This window comes from Electrona antarctica (genome assembly GCF_951216825.1).
Source record: "Electrona antarctica genome assembly, chromosome: 23".
Lineage (NCBI taxonomy): Eukaryota > Metazoa > Chordata > Actinopteri > Myctophiformes > Myctophidae > Electrona > Electrona antarctica.
This window is the reverse complement of record NC_136804.1, coordinates 36,407,116-36,425,843: the sequence shown is the minus strand read 5'-3', so window position 1 is coordinate 36,425,843 and position 18,728 is coordinate 36,407,116. Positions and strand designations below refer to the sequence as shown.

Here is an 18,728-nt window from a genome sequence, read left to right as displayed (position 1 = left end):
CCTACTGAGTGGCAAAAAACTACTTTCTGGCCTTGACAGTCCATACATCCACACAGAAAAGTCCAATCTGATTGCATTAAACAACATTAAACGATGTTAAAGTCACTTTGCCTGTTGCTTTGCCACTCGATTTGCCACTCGATGTGCCATTCACTTTAAGCATGAGCATACCCTCTATTAGCCCATGGACCCCCATTTGAAAAACAAATACCAGGGACCATAAGAGAAGATTTTCACGGCTCTATAGCAGTGATTCTCAACCGGTTTAATTTCAAGGACCCCCAGTTTTACATGCATTTAGTCTACGGACCCCCCATGTAATGGCATTTCTATCTCTGGGACCCCCAATTTATATTATAAAATCTATGTTAATTTAACTCTGAGAGTGTACAAATGGAACCAAATGGACCCGTTAGGGTCCATTTGGTTCCATTTGTACACTCTCAGAGTTACAGACCCATAAGGGTCCATTTGGTTCCAAACTATCATTTAGCTGGGGACCCCCTGGAACTCCCTGAAGTACCCCTGGGGGTCCCCGGACCCCACTTTGGGACCCACTGGCATAGATAATGTATACACGTCTTGCTGGAGTGTGACTCCATGACACGGGCATGTGAGGCGGAGAGAGAGATGAAGGGGGTTCGGTTCGCGTGAAAGAGAAAACAAGAACGAAGGAATGAGGAGGATGAGTAGGAGGTGGACGAGGGAGGGAAGGGAGGGAGGAGGTGGAATTTGAGTGAAGCTCCGTGGCGGTGGTACCAGCCACAGGCGCGATTAGCGGACACCACCTGGGCATGCAGCGCGGCATGCTGGGTAGTATAGCGCCGCCGCAGGCGCGGGAGTGTGTGAGGTTACGGTGGAAGGTGAGGGCGAGCCGGTCTTTATCAGCCGCGAAGGACAGTGATGAAATGCATCGCTGCTCCCTGAGAGAAGCTGTTCTCTCTCTCTCGCTCATGAGCTTTCAAAACACGGCCCATAGTGTGATGGATTCGCTCTGTTAAATGTCTTCCCACTTCCACACGTTTTCCCATCCCCGCACTTTTGGCCCTCTGTCTGTCTGTCTGTCTGTCTGTCCGTCCGTCCGTCCGTCCGTCCGTCCGTCCGTCCGTCCGTCCGTCCGTCCGTCCGTCCGTCCCCGGCCGGCCGGCCGGCCGGCAGCCGGAAGACGTGTCCCCTTGAAGCTCGGTGGACGAAGGAGACAGAGTGGGAGACAGATTGGGAGAGAGGAGAACCAAGGCTGTCTGCCGGTGCCACACCTTCCTTGGGAACGGGGGGAATTTGTTGATAACGTTTTCCTATCAATTGTTCTCCGCTCCCTCCCTGTGGGAGGGGTCCTTTTTTCATTTCAAGGACCCTAAGTTTGTTATGCATTTAGGCCACATGGACCCCATTTGTAGCCTGCATGGGATCCAGCCTGATTCACTACGTTTGGCATATTTTTCTCACTTCTCTCAGGCTGGATCCCAGGCTACCCCATTTGTATTGTCATATATAGTGTTAATTCAACTCTGAGAGTGTACAAATTGTGGTACAGTCTCTCTTTTATTTTTTTACAGACTCATAAGGGTGCATTTGCTTCCTCGTATAGCTATCAATCATTTAGTTGGGGACCCCCTGGAACCCCCTCAATGACCCCTTGGGGTCTGGGAATCACTGGAACAAGTGTTCTATAGCAAAAAAACGCAAAGTGCAGTGGTTCTCAATGTGGGGTCCGAGGACCCCAGGGGTCAGTTACAGTGGGTCCGCATGCAGCAAAAGTAGTTAATATAACATCACAATCTTTTTAAGCACTTTATCCATTTATATGTTGACTTTGTGTCGCGCTTGTAAGCTTGTATACATCTGCTATTTGGGTCTGGGGGGCCTCTGGCACAAAACCTTTTCAGATGGGGGTCGGCATGCAGTCAAATGCATATCCATTTTGGGGTGATTGGCATGAAAAGGTTTGAGAGCTTCTGTTCTAGCGGCACATGAGCCTGAGAATGTTGGTACAACAATGCCATGAAACACCAGCGTGGCCCGCTGACCATGCAGGCAAGACATCCTGACTGTCTTAATCTTGTAGGAAAACGCACATCATGAACCAGGGCGACGAAGGGCGTGAAGATGACATGGCCTGGTTGTGACTTTAGGAAGTGGTTCAAACCCCTGGAGAGGAGCTGATAATAATAATAATAATAATAATGACACAGCCATTTTTTTGTTGTACAGCATATGCATAACGTGATGTGGTCTTCTGTGTGTGTCTTACTTAAGTTATCATAACGTGATGTGGTCTGTCAGACAAAACTCTTTCTTTCTTTCTTTCTTTCTTTCTTTCTTTCTTTCTTTCTTCTCCTTTTCTTTTTTTTTTTGTACAATGTGCTGACAGCTGTAGGCCTCTGTTTCTTTTCTGGTCAGAAACAATAGCCTCCCGTCTGGTTCCCGAGCATCTGAACGAATTCACACACACTGTAGTGAGGGGGCAGGTGCGAACCATGCATAATTAAAGAAAAACACTTTCCTCCCGTCGAACCAGGGAGGAGCTGGCGCTCTCGAATACGAGGTCACGGGTGCACTTCATTATTTGGGCCTGTTGTGTCTCCGCGCACTTGAGGGGGACTTGAGGGAGGGGGGGGGGGGGCGGGGGGAGGCAGATATTTTACTTCTACGGTCAGTGTGGCTCTTGCTGCCACCCTTTGCAGCATTCATTTCAAACGCCTTGTTTGAAGCATGTCGGCAATCGGTATAGGTCTAAAAATCACACCTGTGTGAAGTGAGGGCCGCTAATATATTAAAGTCTAACTCATGTTGATTAAAGGTGATGTAAAACAAACGGTGCCAACACACAAACATTAAACGCCATTAACAATAAAGAGACAATATGATGTAAACGACACATTATGACGTAGATTTTCCCTTCATTGTCAATGGCGTTTACTAAACAAACTTTGAACTAAAGACAAACATTAAACCTGTGTATAGGAGGGGCTAGCGCCCCTCAAAAACCTGGGCTTAGAACCCTGGCTTCATGCGTATAGGACAGCATAGGATAGCAATCAAGATGATTCCTTGATTGGCCTTGATCAGGGGATGGCCTATAGACAAATTCACAGAGGCTTGCCTGGGTGCAGCCATTACTGAGGTGTATCATTAAGCGCAGCAGCACTGATTAGCTACACCTGGCCTACGGAGCACCTGCTCCATGGATTACCCCTCAGTAATGGCCGCGCCCAGGGCACCCCTCTGTGAATTCATCTATTGTAGACCATGGTGGTTCTCAAAGTGGGGTCCGGGGACCCCCAGAGGTCCTTGAGAGGGTTTCATGGAGGTTCCCAGCTAAATGAATTATAATAGCATCAATTTAAACACTTTAAGGCCCATATGCTATCCAGTACATTGGTTATTTGACACTATAGGTGAACTACAGGCTTGACAATGCAACAGGTTGTGAGCTTTAAAAAAAATGAAAAAGTGTGAAAATGTTTTCATATTTTTTTAAACACCTGGCACAAAATGTTTTCAGATGGTGGTCCGCCGGCCAAATCTAGCTTATATTAAGCTCAGTACATGAAAAAGTTCAAGAACCAATAAATAGACTATTGACCAGCCTACAGAATGAGCTTCAGGCAGTAGGCTACTATACCTGGCCTACTTTTTGAATCTTGTCAACCTAGCCTACTATCTATGGCCTATCCGACACCAAAGGCAGTGTCTAATATCAGTGGTTCCCGGGTCCGGGGACCCCCATTGAGGGAGTTCCGCAGGGGGTCCCCAGCTAAATGATAGTTTGGAACCAAATGGACCATATAGGTCTGTAGCCCTAACCCTAACGGGTCCATTTGGTTCCATTTGTAGGCTACACTCTCAGAGTTAAATTAACATTGATTTTACAATAAACATTGGGGTCTTAGAGGTAGAAATGCCATTAAATGGGGGTCCGTTTGATTGATTGATTGAAATATTTATTAACAGTTTGCAGAATTACAGTACATTTCAAGCACAAACTCAATACAAAGGCTGTTAACTGTGAGTGGACGACCCAATTAAGCATTACACTTGTTTACAAGAGGGTCCACCTTGTTCAATTCATCAAAACATTTAGAGACGTACAAATAGACACTTCTATATAGACAAAGAACGCAGAACAGGAATTCATCCGTAGACTAATGCATGTCAAACAGCTGGGCCTGGGGGGTTCTTGAAATTAAACGGGTTGAGAATCACTATAGACCCGTAAAAAATCTTCTTATGGGGGTCCCTGGCATATATTTTTCAAATGGGGGTCCGCGGGGCTAATTAGTGTCAATTTGGGGGTCCTTGACATGAAAAAAGTTTGGGAACCAGTGTCTATATGTCTCAGTGGAAGTACACCACCTCGTCACTCCAGAATGTCCAGATGTTTATATTGTAGGCTAGCTACTACATATTGGCTATACTATAAATGACGTTTTATATTCATTACAATTAGTTCGCATGAAGTTGCAGGAAACAGTGGGAAGTATAGGCTAGGCTAGATAATGATCCATTTTATATTGTGCTGCTGTGCCGAGTAATATATGAAAGCGTGTATGCTACTCGTACATTTAAAACGGACCAAAGCGTCACTGCGCACCGCACCTGTTGCAGATGGAAAGTTCACACATTTCTATGGGATTTATTTGTCAGCGACTGACAGGTCATCATTATTGGACCACAGAGAGAGCAGGCATTATAGTTTCCCCATCAATGTGTTGCCATGTATCGCAGATATATGCAGGAAATTAAAGTGATGCTGATCGATATTCACAAATATAAACAAAAGCCCCAAACCATGTTGTTGTACTCACCGAGTGATACAAGCGCCCACGTAATTCGCGCAGTCGTTTTCATCCTGCCTCAAGTTTGTTTCCACCCAAATTAGTGTATTATTCTTCATTCAACGATGCGGTGCAATCCGTTATTTTTGCACAAATGCAGCCAAAAGCCTTGATGTTGTTGAGTGACGCTGTTCTTGGGGCTGTCACGCCTACTCCTATAAAATCTGTATTAAAGTAAATTAATTCACCAAGTTTTTTTTTCTTATTCCTTTTCTATTAGTTTTCTTTAGTTGTTGTATTTTTCTTTCTTCTTCGATCTTCTTCTTTTTTTCCTTTTTTCCCCTTTTTCTTTTTTTTGTCTTTTTTGAATTTTTTGTTGAAAGCCAAGAATGCTTTTGTCTGTGCGTCTCTCCTTTGCTCCGTCTCTGAGCTCTGTGTGAGGATTTGGGGGGGACGTTTTTCTCCCGTCTCCTTGGCTGCGCCCTCTCTCTCTCTCTCTCTCTCTCTCTCTCTCCCCCGGTCCCCCCCCCCCCCCTCCAGGCCCACTGGTACTGCCCATTCCTGGGGGGGGTCTCATGGTCTTGGGACATTATAACAAAGGGAACTCAAAGACAATAATGTTACTTTATTCTCAATTCATTCCAAAAATGGCCCATGACTAAACTACCACATGGGGAACTAACTCGCTGGAAGAGACACTCTGAGAGTTTAATTAACTCTGAGAGTGAGTAAATTATTTCGGATTTCACTGAGTCACTCACTGATGGCCTGTGGTACGCCTACCTATGATGATCCCCCCCCTTTTTCCCCTCACTGTATATGTTTCTTTTCCCTTTTTACCTCCTTTATGATGAATTCCTGTTCTGTTCTTTGACTATATAGAAGTGTCTATTTGTACGTCTCTATATGTTTTGATGAATTGAACAAGGTGGACCCTCTTGTAAACAAATGTAATGCTTAATTGGGTCGTCCACTCACAGTTAACAGTTCTTTGTATTGAGTTTGTGCTTGAAATGTACTGTAATTCTGCAAACTGTTAATACATATTTCAATCAATCAAGCAATGTATTGCCTCAAAGCTAATGAACATCATCTCAGTTCTCACTGATGACCTCACAGTTTAGCTTGTAGTGATGATAGCCACTGACTGACTAACCTTTGGTGACCTTTTGCCACAGAGGCAATTAAGCTGTGCTCATTGCCAGTCAGTGGCAAGTTGTTAATAATATGCATAAATTGGCCCATATATGCTCCACCTCATGTTTAAATGTGTGACAGGATTTGTGTTACATTTGAATTTGGATCTATCATAAATTAAGTAACGTGTAAATTATGCTCATCTGAAGCACGCACTGAGCGTGCTTCTTGACAAGAATCCAGATCCAGATTCTTGTCAATAAATACAGCATCGTATAACAAGAAGATGGCTAACCCCAATCACACCCACAATGGACGATTGGCACGAAATAGTCCTGGATATTTTCAAAATGGAAAAATTAACATACATCCTAACGAACTAGACTAGACAATTTCTACCAAATTTGGAACAACTGGATAGTACACATTTCCCCTCTGAGAGCTGACTTTGTGTGATCTCACTGGTCCTAATAGCCTGCTTTATGATCTTTGTAGAAAATGTTTAAGACACCCCTCCTCTTCTCATGGTCGAAGTCCAAAGCTGTTTTGTTTTTGTTCCCCTCAGCAATATTGTAAATACTTTCGTTTCTTGGTTGTTGTTGTTTTTTTTGTCTTTGTCTTTTTCTTTTGTCTGCCCACTTTTTCTTCTTTTTCTCCTTCTGAAATGTACAAGCGATATTGCCCTTTGCCCCTGTTAAGTGTTGACTTGATGCCATATGTAGTCCTGAAGAAAGCAAGGATGTTACAGAGACACTGGAGATGGAGTCACTTGGAGGGGGGGGGGGGGGGGGGAAGAGGGGTGGAGGAAAAAATCCTGGGAACTGCACTTGTGTCCTTATGTATGCATAGAAATGCTGTTATTGTACTGCTTTTTCCAAATAAAATAAATACAGCATCGTATTCGTGGCTACGAGTGTGCAGCCATTTTCTCATTTTTTGTGAACGCAGTGATTGCGAACGCAGTGAGCATTTACTATGAGACCCAGCAGATCATGTCTGTCTGTCTGTCTGTGTGTGTGTGTGTCTGTGTGTGTGTCACGCTGTAACACCACCCGCCCACCACGAGAGGGCGCAGCTGTATCACACACAAAAACACACACACACACACACACACACATGCACGCACACACACACACACACAACTTCACTTAAAAAAAACTTAACTTAAAAAAAAAACTTAAAAAGAAAAAACTATAAAAAAAACTTAACTTAAAAAATCTTAACTTAAAAAAAAACTTAAAAATAAAAAACTTTAAAAAAAACGTAACTTAAAAAAAATCTTAAAAAAACAAAAAAAAGAGAACTTAAAAAAACCCTTAAAAAAGTACGTAATTTATTCTAATTGTTGTTTTGCAATTTACGAGCTGCGTTCGCTTCCCGCGTTCGCGCGTCTTACTTGTAAATCCTGAATGTTACCCATGGAGGGCCCATAGGTTTCTTTGCATATTAGCCCAGCAATGACTGTATAATGTGCTTTATATGGGTACACAGAGCCAGCTGGTGAGGTGTTTGCCTTTTGGATTAAAGTCCTGGCCGGCTGGGCAATGTTGTGACCCGGCGGGAACCAAGTGAGTTCACTCTACCCATCGCCATGACAACGCATATTCACAAACTTCCCTGGAATTGCTTTCAGCGCTAACGTTCTGACACAACAAACCACGCTGTTCACTTTAGCTCCAAATGTCGTATTGACTGTCAGTGTCTGGCTGAGCTGGATGGACTGGATTCGCTCCAAGATCTTTATTCCTCCAGTTAACCCATTTTGACCTGAGATCAGATTCTAAAAATGTCTTGTATACATCCTGACAGTTTTCTGAAAAAGCTATGTTTCTATGTCAATCGTTCTTCGATTTTTCAAAAATAGCAGACCTACAAGCTCGTAGCGCGCCACTCGGTGGCGCGCTATGAGCTTGTAGATCTGCTATTTTTCAATAGCTGAAGCATAACATAATGCTAACACCAAAAGGGGTTTTAGTATGAAAAGCAACAGCTAGACTTTGTGATTGTTTTAAACTGTGCTTTTGGGGACATTATGATGTAAGTGAGTCCCCAGTGGCTGTTGATGGGAAACATGGCAAGGAAAATAAGGTGGTGATAATATCAGGGGTGTGGAGGTTTTCCTGGGCGTTGCCCCCGAGGCTGGAACAGTTAGGCCTCATTAATAAAGTGTTTTAGATGTTTAGCTTCAAAGAGGCACATATGCTGATGCGGTCCTCACTACTCTGTGCATCGGGATTCATCTCCAAAATGATTCCCAGGATTTAAAAGTTCACTGTGTGTGTGTGTGTGTGTGTGTGTGTGTGTGTGTGTGTGTGTGTGTGTGTGTGTGTGTGTGTGTGTGTGTGTGTGACTGTGTGTGTGTGTGTGTGTGCGTGCCCTGCTGTGTGCCCACAGAGTGTTTACATCAGGGTTGTCTGATGTGTGTGCGTGTGTGTGTGTGTGTGTGTGTGTGTGTGTGTGTGTGTGTGTGTGTGTGTGTGTGTGTGACTGTGTGTGTGTGTGTGTGTGTGCGCGCCCTGCTGTGTGCCCACAGAGTGTTTACATCAGGGTTGTCTGTGTGTGTGTGTGTGTGTGTGTGTGTGTGTGTGTGTGTGTGTGTGTGTGTGTGTGTGTGTGTGTGTGTGTGTGTGTGACATTTATTTAAAGGGAACCATGAACTGCATGTGGTCGTTGGGGCACCAGCACAAAAGAAAGTCTCACGTGCTTTTACATTTCTGACTAATAAAGTAGGCTATTCAATCAATAAATACAAAGATACATATCATGGTGAATCACAGAGAATGAGCTGTATGTTGAGTAGCTTATCCCATTTTGACCTGAGGACGATTCTAATGTCTTCTAAATCATGACAGTTTTCTGAAAAAATGTCATGTTTCTATGTCAGTGGTGCTCAATATTTCATGTCAAGGACCCCACAAAAATGATATGTAATTGGCGCTGACCCCCATCTGACAATATGTTGTGCCAGGGACCTCCCAGAAGCATAGATTTGAGTTAAAAAAACATTCGCTCGGAAAGAATATATATATTCAAAGATTTCAGGCACATTTTCACGAATTTTAAAAAATAGCAGACCTACAAGCTCATAGCGCGCCACTCGGTGGCGCGCTATGAGCTTGTAGATCGTTCACTGGGATCCCACAAGGCTTTGAACTTGGCCCCCCTCCGATCTACAAGCTAACAACAGGCCAACTTGTTGTGAGCTTCTAGGTCTGCTATTTCTTTTGTGGAATTTTGCTACGGTTCGTATGGTTAAAAAGGTTCAAGGTTGTGCTTACATCTTGTCTACAGGTACATACGAGAAAAATGTATTTTTATTTTTATTTATTTTTGCGGCTTACACCTTTTATTGGTTTTTGAAGGGACAGACAGTAGGCTGACAGGAAACGGGAGAGAGATGGGGGAAGACATGCAGTAAAGGCCGTGTCGGGCTCGGGAGTCGAACCCGCGGCACACTGCGACTGGATTACCAGTCGGGTGCCCAGACGGTTACGCCACCGCCTGGGCAGTAAAAATTATTTTTGTTCGGCTTCCTTATAAGACAATGCAGCGGTGGCCGAAGGGTTTGTGGAGCGGTCTTGTTATCAGAAGGTCGCCAGTTCGAATCCCCGGACCGGCACGTTAAAAATTACCACCGCTGAAGTGCCCTTGAGCAAGGCATTGAACCCCTACCATGAAATGTTCTATGAGCAGGGTCTGGCTGTAAACAAGCATCTCGAGCTTAGTCCATTCACCCTGGGTAAACAAAGAACTTTGCTTTGCAGCATAGGTAATAACAACAATAAAAAGAATAAATAGAGGCTCATCCCTCCTCTTCTCCACACACACACACACACACACACACACACACACACACACACTATAGGCCTTAATGTATTACCAAGGCCAAGTTACATGGACGTGTGGCTGCCACCAATCAAGCTAATTCCAGCATCTGGTCAGAGGAATGCTTTGTTGGTTTTAGGGCGTGCGTTGGTTCTGATCCTGGAGCCCGCCACACATTCTTCCCCTCCATTACCCCGTTTGACTGAATGAAGGACCAGGCCCGGGCCATTGACACCATGGGAGGGTGCAGCGCAGCGCAGGCTTTGGGCAGAGGCTGAGCCTATACGTGACCATAGGGCGGTACGTGGCAAAGGTATACGGATAGAGTACAGAGAGGAAGCTGAGAGAATGACACACGGAGGGAAGGAGGGGAACAGGAAAGTGTGTCACACTACAGATCGATGCTTCCTTCCTCAGCTTACCATATCAAACTGCAGCGTTGTTGTCTCTCGTAATTTCCTCTCTCTCTGTGTGTGTGTGTGTGTGTGTGTGTGTGTGTGTGTGTGTGTGTGTGTGTGTGTGTGTGTGTGTGTGTGTGTGCGTGCATGTGTGCGTGTTTGTGTGCGCGTGCGCGTGCGTGTGTGTATGAGTGCGTGCGTGCGTGATTGTGTCTGCCCATGAGTGTGTGTGTGGTAGTGTGTATGTGTGCCCTCTCTCTCCCATTATATTTTTATTTACACTGGGATGTGAGAAATCCGCTGGCATCGAGCCTTCGCTCTTTCACACGTCTGCCGTTTGGAATTCCTCCCCTGTTAGCTCAGTCACTCCATCCAGGGCGGGCGATGGGGTGGTGGGGAGGGGGGTCTTTCTCTCTCTGCCCGGGGATCGCTGCTCGCTGCCTCCCCCTCGCCTCATTAGCTAGCTACAATGAGGCGGGCATGCCTGGAATGTGGGGGTACATTCTTCCTCGCAGACCCCCCCCCACCCGGTACCCCTCTTCGTACATCTCCTGTGTCTCCTTCTCCCCCGGCCGGGCCTTCCCCAGCCTCCTCCTCCTCCTCACACACACTCTGTCAAGTAGTGCCAGTATAAGTCCTGTACATTCTCCTCCATCCCTCCTTCAAACCCTGCGTCGTAAACCTTCCTAAAAAAGAAGTACACGAATAAAATATCTTTATCAATCAAAAGATCCATACCTCTGTGATCCTCCTCCTCCTCGCCACACTATACACTGTGCCTTTTTCCACATATTTATCGCATTTTGGGCGGGAACCCCTTTTGGTGTTAGCATTATGTTATGCTTTAGCTATTGAAAAATAGCAAATCTACAAGCTCGTAGCGCGCCACCGAGTGGCGCGCTACGAGCTTGTAGGTCTGCTATTTTTGAAAAATCGAAGAAACATAGCTTTTTCAGAAAACTGTCAGGATGTAGAATCTGATCTCAGGTCAAAATGGATTATTCCAGGATATGTGGTAACGAACATGGGGGAGATATGGTTTCCATCATTCAGAGTTTATTCTGTAGTTCTAAATGGAAGTGATTTATTGCAACTGCTTAAGACATTTAAGAGGGGAAAGAATCTCTGTATAGGGCACTGCCTGGCCGAAAATGGATTTGGCTTCAGGGTCGCTGCCATAATTCAAATCCCTCACCCCTGCCATTTGGGATTTGGTCATGTTTTCTTATCATTTGAGAGACCGGCCTAATGGAAATACTGCTCATTCCTTTGCTCTTAGAGGCCGTGCAGGAACTAGAGTGTTAAGGGTGATTAATACGTGGTTGCGTGCTGTAGTGTTTTGGGGCAGCGGTTGGCCTAAGGGTTAGAGGAGCGCCCTAGTTGCCGAAAGGTTGCTGGTTCGATTCGCCGGACAGGCAGGAAAAATCTGGTTGGGGAAGTGATTGTCATCACTCACCCAACACCGCTGAAGTGCCCTTGAGCAAGGCACTGAACCCCCAACTGCTCCCCCTGGAGCTGCTTAGTGGCCAACAGTATAAGACTGTGGTTGTACTGGTCAGCTCCCAGGTTTTAGTGTGTGTGTGTGTGTGTGTGTGTGTGTGTGTGTGTGTGTGTGTGTGTGTGTGTGTGTGTGTGTGTGTGTGTTTATGTGCAGCGTGTTGCTGAAAATGAGCACCTGTGCTCAGCTACTTCCCTGGGTAAATAAAGGATAAAAAAATAAAAAAGTGTCGTGCACCGACAATATCCAATCCACAAGTTCGCAGTGCAAAACTTGTAGATCTGCAATTTCTGGTGCATAACACGGCTCGCAACAAAGTATGAATCAGGCATTAAGTCAGCCACTTTATACTATATGCGTATAAAGTGATAGCAGGGTGCATGGGTCCCCTAACACTACGTATAAAGTGATAGCAGGGTGCATGGGTCCCCTAACACTACGTATAAAGTGATAGCAGGGTGCATGGGTCCCCTAACACTACGTATAAAGTGATAGCAGGGTGCATGGGTCTCCTAACACTACGTATAAAGTGATAGCAGGGTGCATGGGTCCCCTAACACTACGTATAAAGTGATAGCAGGGTGCATGGGTCTCCTAACACTACGTATAAAGTGATAGCAGGGTGCATGGGTCTCCTAACACTACGTATAAAGTGATAGCAGGGTGCATGGGTCTCCTAACACTACGTATAAAGTGATAGCAGGGTGCATGGGGTCCCCTAACACTACGTATAAAGTGATAGCAGGGTGCATGGGTCTCCTAACACTACGTATAAAGTGATAGCAGGGTGCATGGGTCTCCTAACACTACGTATAAAGTGATAGCAGGGTGCATGGGTCTCCTAACACTACGTATAAAGTGATAGCAGGGTGCATGGGTCCCCTAACACTACGTATAAAGTGATAGCAGGGTGCATGGGTCCCCTAACACTACGTATAAAGTGATAGCAGGGTGCATGGGTCCCCTAACACTACGTATAAAGTGATAGCAGGGTGCATGGGTCCCCTAACACTACGTATAAAGTGATAGCAGGGTGCATGGGTCCCCTAACACTACGTATAAAGTGATAGCAGGGTGCATGGGTCCCCTAACACTACGTATAAAGTGATAGCAGGGTGCATGGGTCTCCTAACACTACGTATAAAGTGATAGCAGGGTGCATGGGTCTCCTAACACTACGTATAAAGTGATAGCAGGGTGCATGGGTCTCCTAACACTACGTATAAAGTGATAGCAGGGTGCATGGGTCCCCTAACACTACGTATAAAGTGATAGCAGGGTGCATGGGTCCCCTAACACTACGTATAAAGTGATAGCAGGGTGCATGGGTCCCCTAACACTACGTATAAAGTGATAGCAGGGTGCATGGGTCCCCTAACACTACGTATAAAGTGATAGCAGGGTGCATGGGTCCCCTAACACTACGTATAAAGTGATAGCAGGGTGCATGGGTCTCCTAACACTACGTATAAAGTGATAGCAGGGTGCATGGGTCTCCTAACACTACGTATAAAGTGATAGCAGGGGCATGGGTCTCCTAACACTACGTATAAAGTGATAGCAGGGTGCATGGGTCTCCTAACACTACGTATAAAGTGATAGCAGGGTGCATGGGTCTCCTAACACTACGTATAAAGTGATAGCAGGGTGCATGGGTCCCCTAACACTACGTATAAAGTGATAGCAGGGTGCATGGGTCTCCTAACACTACGTATAAAGTGATAGCAGGGTGCATGGGTCTCCTAACACTACGTATAAAGTGATAGCAGGGTGCATGGGTCTCCTAACACTACGTATAAAGTGATAGCAGGGTGCATGGGTCTCCTAACACTACGTATAAAGTGATAGCAGGGGCATGGGTCTCCTAACACTACGTATAAAGTGATAACAGGGTGCATGGGTCTCCTAACACTACGTATAAAGTGATAGCAGGGTGCATGGGTCTCCTAACACTACGTATAAAGTGATAGCAGGGTGCATGGGTCCCCTAACACTACGTATAAAGTGATAGCAGGGTGCATGGGTCTCCTAACACTACGTATAAAGTGATAGCAGGGTGCATGGGTCTCCTAACACTACGTATAAAGTGATAGCAGGGTGCATGGGTCTCCTAACACTACGTATAAAGTGATAGCAGGGTGCATGGGTCCCCTAACACTACGTATAAAGTGATAGCAGGGTGCATGGGTCCCCTAACACTACGTATAAAGTGATAGCAGGGTGCATGGGTCCCCTAACACTACGTATAAAGTGATAGCAGGGTGCATGGGTCTCCTAACACTACGTATAAAGTGATAGCAGGGTGCATGGGTCCCCTAACACTACGTATAAAGTGATAGCAGGGTGCATGGGTCCCCTAACACTACGTATAAAGTGATAGCAGGGTGCATGGGTCTCCTAACACTACGTATAAAGTGATAGCAGGGTGCATGGGTCTCCTAACACTACGTATAAAGTGATAGCAGGGTGCATGGGTCTCCTAACACTACGTATAAAGTGATAGCAGGGTGCATGGGTCTCCTAACACTACGTATAAAGTGATAGCAGGGTGCATGGGTCTCCTAACACTACGTATAAAGTGATAGCAGGGTGCATGGGGTCCCCTAACACTACGTATAAAGTGATAGCAGGGTGCATGGGTCTCCTAACACTACGTATAAAGTGATAGCAGGGTGCATGGGTCTCCTAACACTACGTATAAAGTGATAGCAGGGTGCATGGGTCTCCTAACACTACGTATAAAGTGATAGCAGGGTGCATGGGTCCCCTAACACTACGTATAAAGTGATAGCAGGGTGCATGGGTCCCCTAACACTACGTATAAAGTGATAGCAGGGTGCATGGGTCCCCTAACACTACGTATAAAGTGATAGCAGGGTGCATGGGTCCCCTAACACTACGTATAAAGTGATAGCAGGGTGCATGGGTCTCCTAACACTACGTATAAAGTGATAGCAGGGTGCATGGGTCTCCTAACACTACGTATAAAGTGATAGCAGGGTGCATGGGTCTCCTAACACTACGTATAAAGTGATAGCAGGGTGCATGGGGTCCCCTAACACTACGTATAAAGTGATAGCAGGGTGCATGGGTCTCCTAACACTACGTATAAAGTGATAGCAGGGTGCATGGGTCTCCTAACACTACGTATAAAGTGATAGCAGGGTGCATGGGTCTCCTAACACTACGTATAAAGTGATAGCAGGGTGCATGGGTCCCCTAACACTACGTATAAAGTGATAGCAGGGTGCATGGGTCTCCTAACACTACGTATAAAGTGATAGCAGGGTGCATGGGTCCCCTAACACTACGTATAAAGTGATAGCAGGGTGCATGGGTCTCCTAACACTACGTATAAAGTGATAGCAGGGTGCATGGGTCTCCTAACACTACGTATAAAGTGATAGCAGGGTGCATGGGTCTCCTAACACTACGTATAAAGTGATAGCAGGGTGCATGGGTCTCCTAACACTACGTATAAAGTGATAGCAGGGTGCATGGGTCTCCTAACACTACGTATAAAGTGATAGCAGGGTGCATGGGTCTCCTAACACTACGTATAAAGTGATAGCAGGGTGCATGGGTCTCCTAACACTACGTATAAAGTGATAGCAGGGTGCATGGGTCTCCTAACACTACGTATAAAGTGATAGCAGGGTGCATGGGTCTCCTAACACTACGTATAAAGTGATAGCAGGGTGCATGGGTCTCCTAACACTACGTATAAAGTGATAGCAGGGTGCATGGGTCTCCTAACACTACGTATAAAGTGATAGCAGGGTGCATGGGTCCCCTAACACTACGTATAAAGTGATAGCAGGGTGCATGGGTCCCCTAACACTACGTATAAAGTGATAGCAGGGTGCATGGGTCTCCTAACACTACGTATAAAGTGATAGCAGGGTGCATGGGTCCCCTAACACTACGTATAAAGTGATAGCAGGGTGCATGGGTCCCCTAACACTACGTATAAGGACAACCATCTCACCTCCATTGCCCTCGTCCTCAGTGACAGATCAGTGCCAACATGGCCGTCTGTGGAGAGAGGCACTTTGTCACGCAACAAAGAATTGAAACATTCTTCAAAATAAGCATAAACACATCAAATGTCGGCATACATTTTGGAACACCCTGTTTTCCACACATCTTGTGTTATATGTATGTGTTTGTTCACATACCTGAATGAATGAACATCATGTTAATGTCCTGTGTAGGCTATCCTTATCCAAGGAGCTTTACATTCACCCATTCACACACACATTCATACACCTATGGCGGCGGAAACCATGCAAGGCACCAACCAGCACATCAGGAGCAATTAGGGGTTCAGTGTCTTGCTCAAGGACACTTCGACACTAACTCTGGGGGAGCCCGGGTTCGAACTGGCGACCTAGGGATTACCATCCGGCCACTCTACCCCTGAGCCACCGCTACCATCCATCCAGCCACTCTACTCTACCCCTGAGCCACCACCGCCCCCTAGTGGCCACTCTACCCCTGAGCCAACGCCGCCCCATGTGTTTTCCTTGTAGAGAGACACATCCCTCTGGCCGTATTTTGGTTTTGTTCCACTGTTTCTACTGATCCCTTGCATTGCAGGGATGTCTTTCTGTGAGGGGAGGGGGAGAGCTCAGCCAGAGCTCTTAATAGAGCGTCGCAGTCCCGCCTCCTACCCTGGACCAGGAAATGAAACCCAATGCATTATTCTCATAGACATTTCTTAAAGTATTTATTTAAAGACGGTTACGCCACGGACAAAGCCAACTCGAGTCGTGACAACTCATGACAACACAAACAATATTTTGGACCAAACAAATAATTACAAAGAAGAAAAACAACAAAAAAAGTGTTGTAACCTGCCGTTTTTTTCTTCTTTCTAATTATTTGTTTGGTCCAAAATATTGTTTGTGTTGTCATGAGTTGTCACGACTCGAGTTGGCTTTGTCCGCGGCGTAACCGTCTTTAAATAAATACTTTAAGAAATGTCTATGAGAATAATGCATTGGGTTTCATTTCCTGGTCCAGGGTAGGAGGCGGGACTGCGACGCTCTATAGAGAGTATGCACAGGCATGATTTTCCCATCAGGACACGCCCCCCTCATCTAGACTGAGTGGCAGAACATTGAGCAGCATGAATGGAGTGTTGGAGTTTGGAAGCGCTCGTTGGAAATCACTCAACCGTCCTGCGTACCACCTGTTTCTAAATGTCACATAATGCAGGAGGCAGCAAAATGTTGTGTTATTGAAAACAAGCACTTCCAAACTCTGACACTTAGAAACATAATCAAATGCAGGGCATTTCTTGACAGAAAGTAGCTCATAACGTTTCTATGGTGGATTTTTATGAAGCAAAAACTTTGCAGATAGAAGGAGGATAATTCAAGCTTTTCCTACAGCTGCAATGTTGGTGAGTTTAACATTGTTTAATGCAATCAGACTCAGACAGGACTTTTCTGTTTGGATGAATGGGCTGTCAAGGCCAGAAAGTAGTTTTTTTGCCACTCAGTGGGCGTTCCCGCATAACTTCCAGGTACGATGATGTCACGCGCATACCCTCTATAGATCCCGTTGAACTTCAAAGTGGTTGTGCACTGAGTTGATTGATCGGGCCCATAGATTGGGCCATAAAAGTACCAAACTTGTTCTGTGCTCGTTGGTGCATCAAAGACAGCAACCTGTCAGAGGGAGGCCTATTATCCCTTTAAGATTTAGCTTATTTTGTCTATATTTAACTGTTAGCTTTAGGGATGAGAGTAATTTGACTGGGTGATGGTGACTGCTCACAAAAAACCGTGTGTGTGTGTGTGTGTGTGTGTGTGTGCGTGTGTGTGTGCGTGTGTGGGGGAGACTTACCACAGGCAAAGTGATGGGACACAGAGCATTACACACTTTGTTATCATAAGCCTGGTACCAGCTGGAGCTGTATCTTCCAGAGCCTGTGTGCGTGCGTGCGTGCGTGCGTGCGTGCGTGCGTGCGTGCGTGCGTGCGTGCATGCATGCGTGAGACAGACAGACAGACAGAGACAGGAGAGAGAGACAGAGAGACAGGAGAGAGAGACAGAGAGACAGAGACATGAGAGAGAGACAGAGAGACAGGAGAGAGAGACAGACAGACAGAGACAGGAGAGAGAGACAGAGAGACAGGAGAGAGAGACAGAGAGACAGAGACATGAGAGAGAGACAGAGAGACAGGAGAGAGACAGACAGACAGAGACAGGAGAGAGAGACAGAGAGACAGGAGAGAGAGACAGAGAGACAGAGACATGAGAGAGAGACAGACAGACAGACAGACAGACAGACAGACAGACAGACAGACAGACAGACAGACAGACAGACAGACAGACATACAGACAGACAGACAGACAGACAGACAGACAGACAGAGAGACAGGAGAGAGAGACAGAGAGACAGAGACAGGAGAGAGACAGAGTGGGTGTGTGATAAGCAACAGGAGAGGGAGAGAGCTAGAGCCAGAGTGAGAGCGAGGGAGGGGTGACTTTTGGGTATTTTGGTGTAAGCATATACCTTTTACTGTGAGAAGCTTTGTAGCCGCACCCTCCCATCCTCCTCCTCCTCTCTCCTCCCGCGGTCATCACCCCCAGGGGGCAAAGGTTAAATGCAACGAGGGAGGCGATGTAGGATAACCCGGGATAGAAGTGAAGTGTCAAGTGTGTGTGTCTGTGTGTGTGCGCGTGCGTGTGCGTGCATGCATGCGTGCATCCGTGCATGCGTGTGTGTGCACACTACACGTGCACTTCCACAGGACATACTCCAGATGCGAGGCCTGAGAGGAAACTATCGGTCTGAAGAAGCTCAGAGGTATCTGTGACAGCAGAGGTGAAGCTGATAGACAGACAGATAGGCCTCTATCTGTCTCTGATAGGACCAAGAAAACATATCTATAGGCGCTACTGTGGAACTGTGTGCTGGGGGGTCACTGGAAAAACATATTTTCAGATGGGGGTCGGCGGCCAAATACAGATAATTCTGGGGGTCCTTGACAAGAAATATTTTGAGAACCGCTGACATAGAAAACATGGGTTTTTCAGAAAACTGTCAGGATTTTGAAGGCATTTGTAGAATCTTTTCTCG

At 46.0% G+C, this 18,728-nt stretch overlaps 1 protein-coding gene across 2 annotated transcripts in view; it reads right to left on the bottom strand.

Moving 5' to 3' along the window:
• The window catches only part of podxl (podocalyxin-like), a 25,603-nt gene extending 20,374 nt beyond the window's left edge, over positions 1-5,229 (bottom strand). For both annotated transcript variants that reach the window (XR_013788921.1, XM_079493757.1), the window contains exon 1: positions 4,809-5,229. Coding sequence is in view for 1 of the 2 variants with exons in the window: in XM_079493757.1 (XP_079349883.1) it covers positions 4,809-4,851 (43 nt within the window). In the remaining variant the exon portion in view is untranslated. The remainder of the gene's footprint in view (positions 1-4,808) is intronic.
• Positions 5,230-18,728: the final 13,499 nt, after the last annotated feature.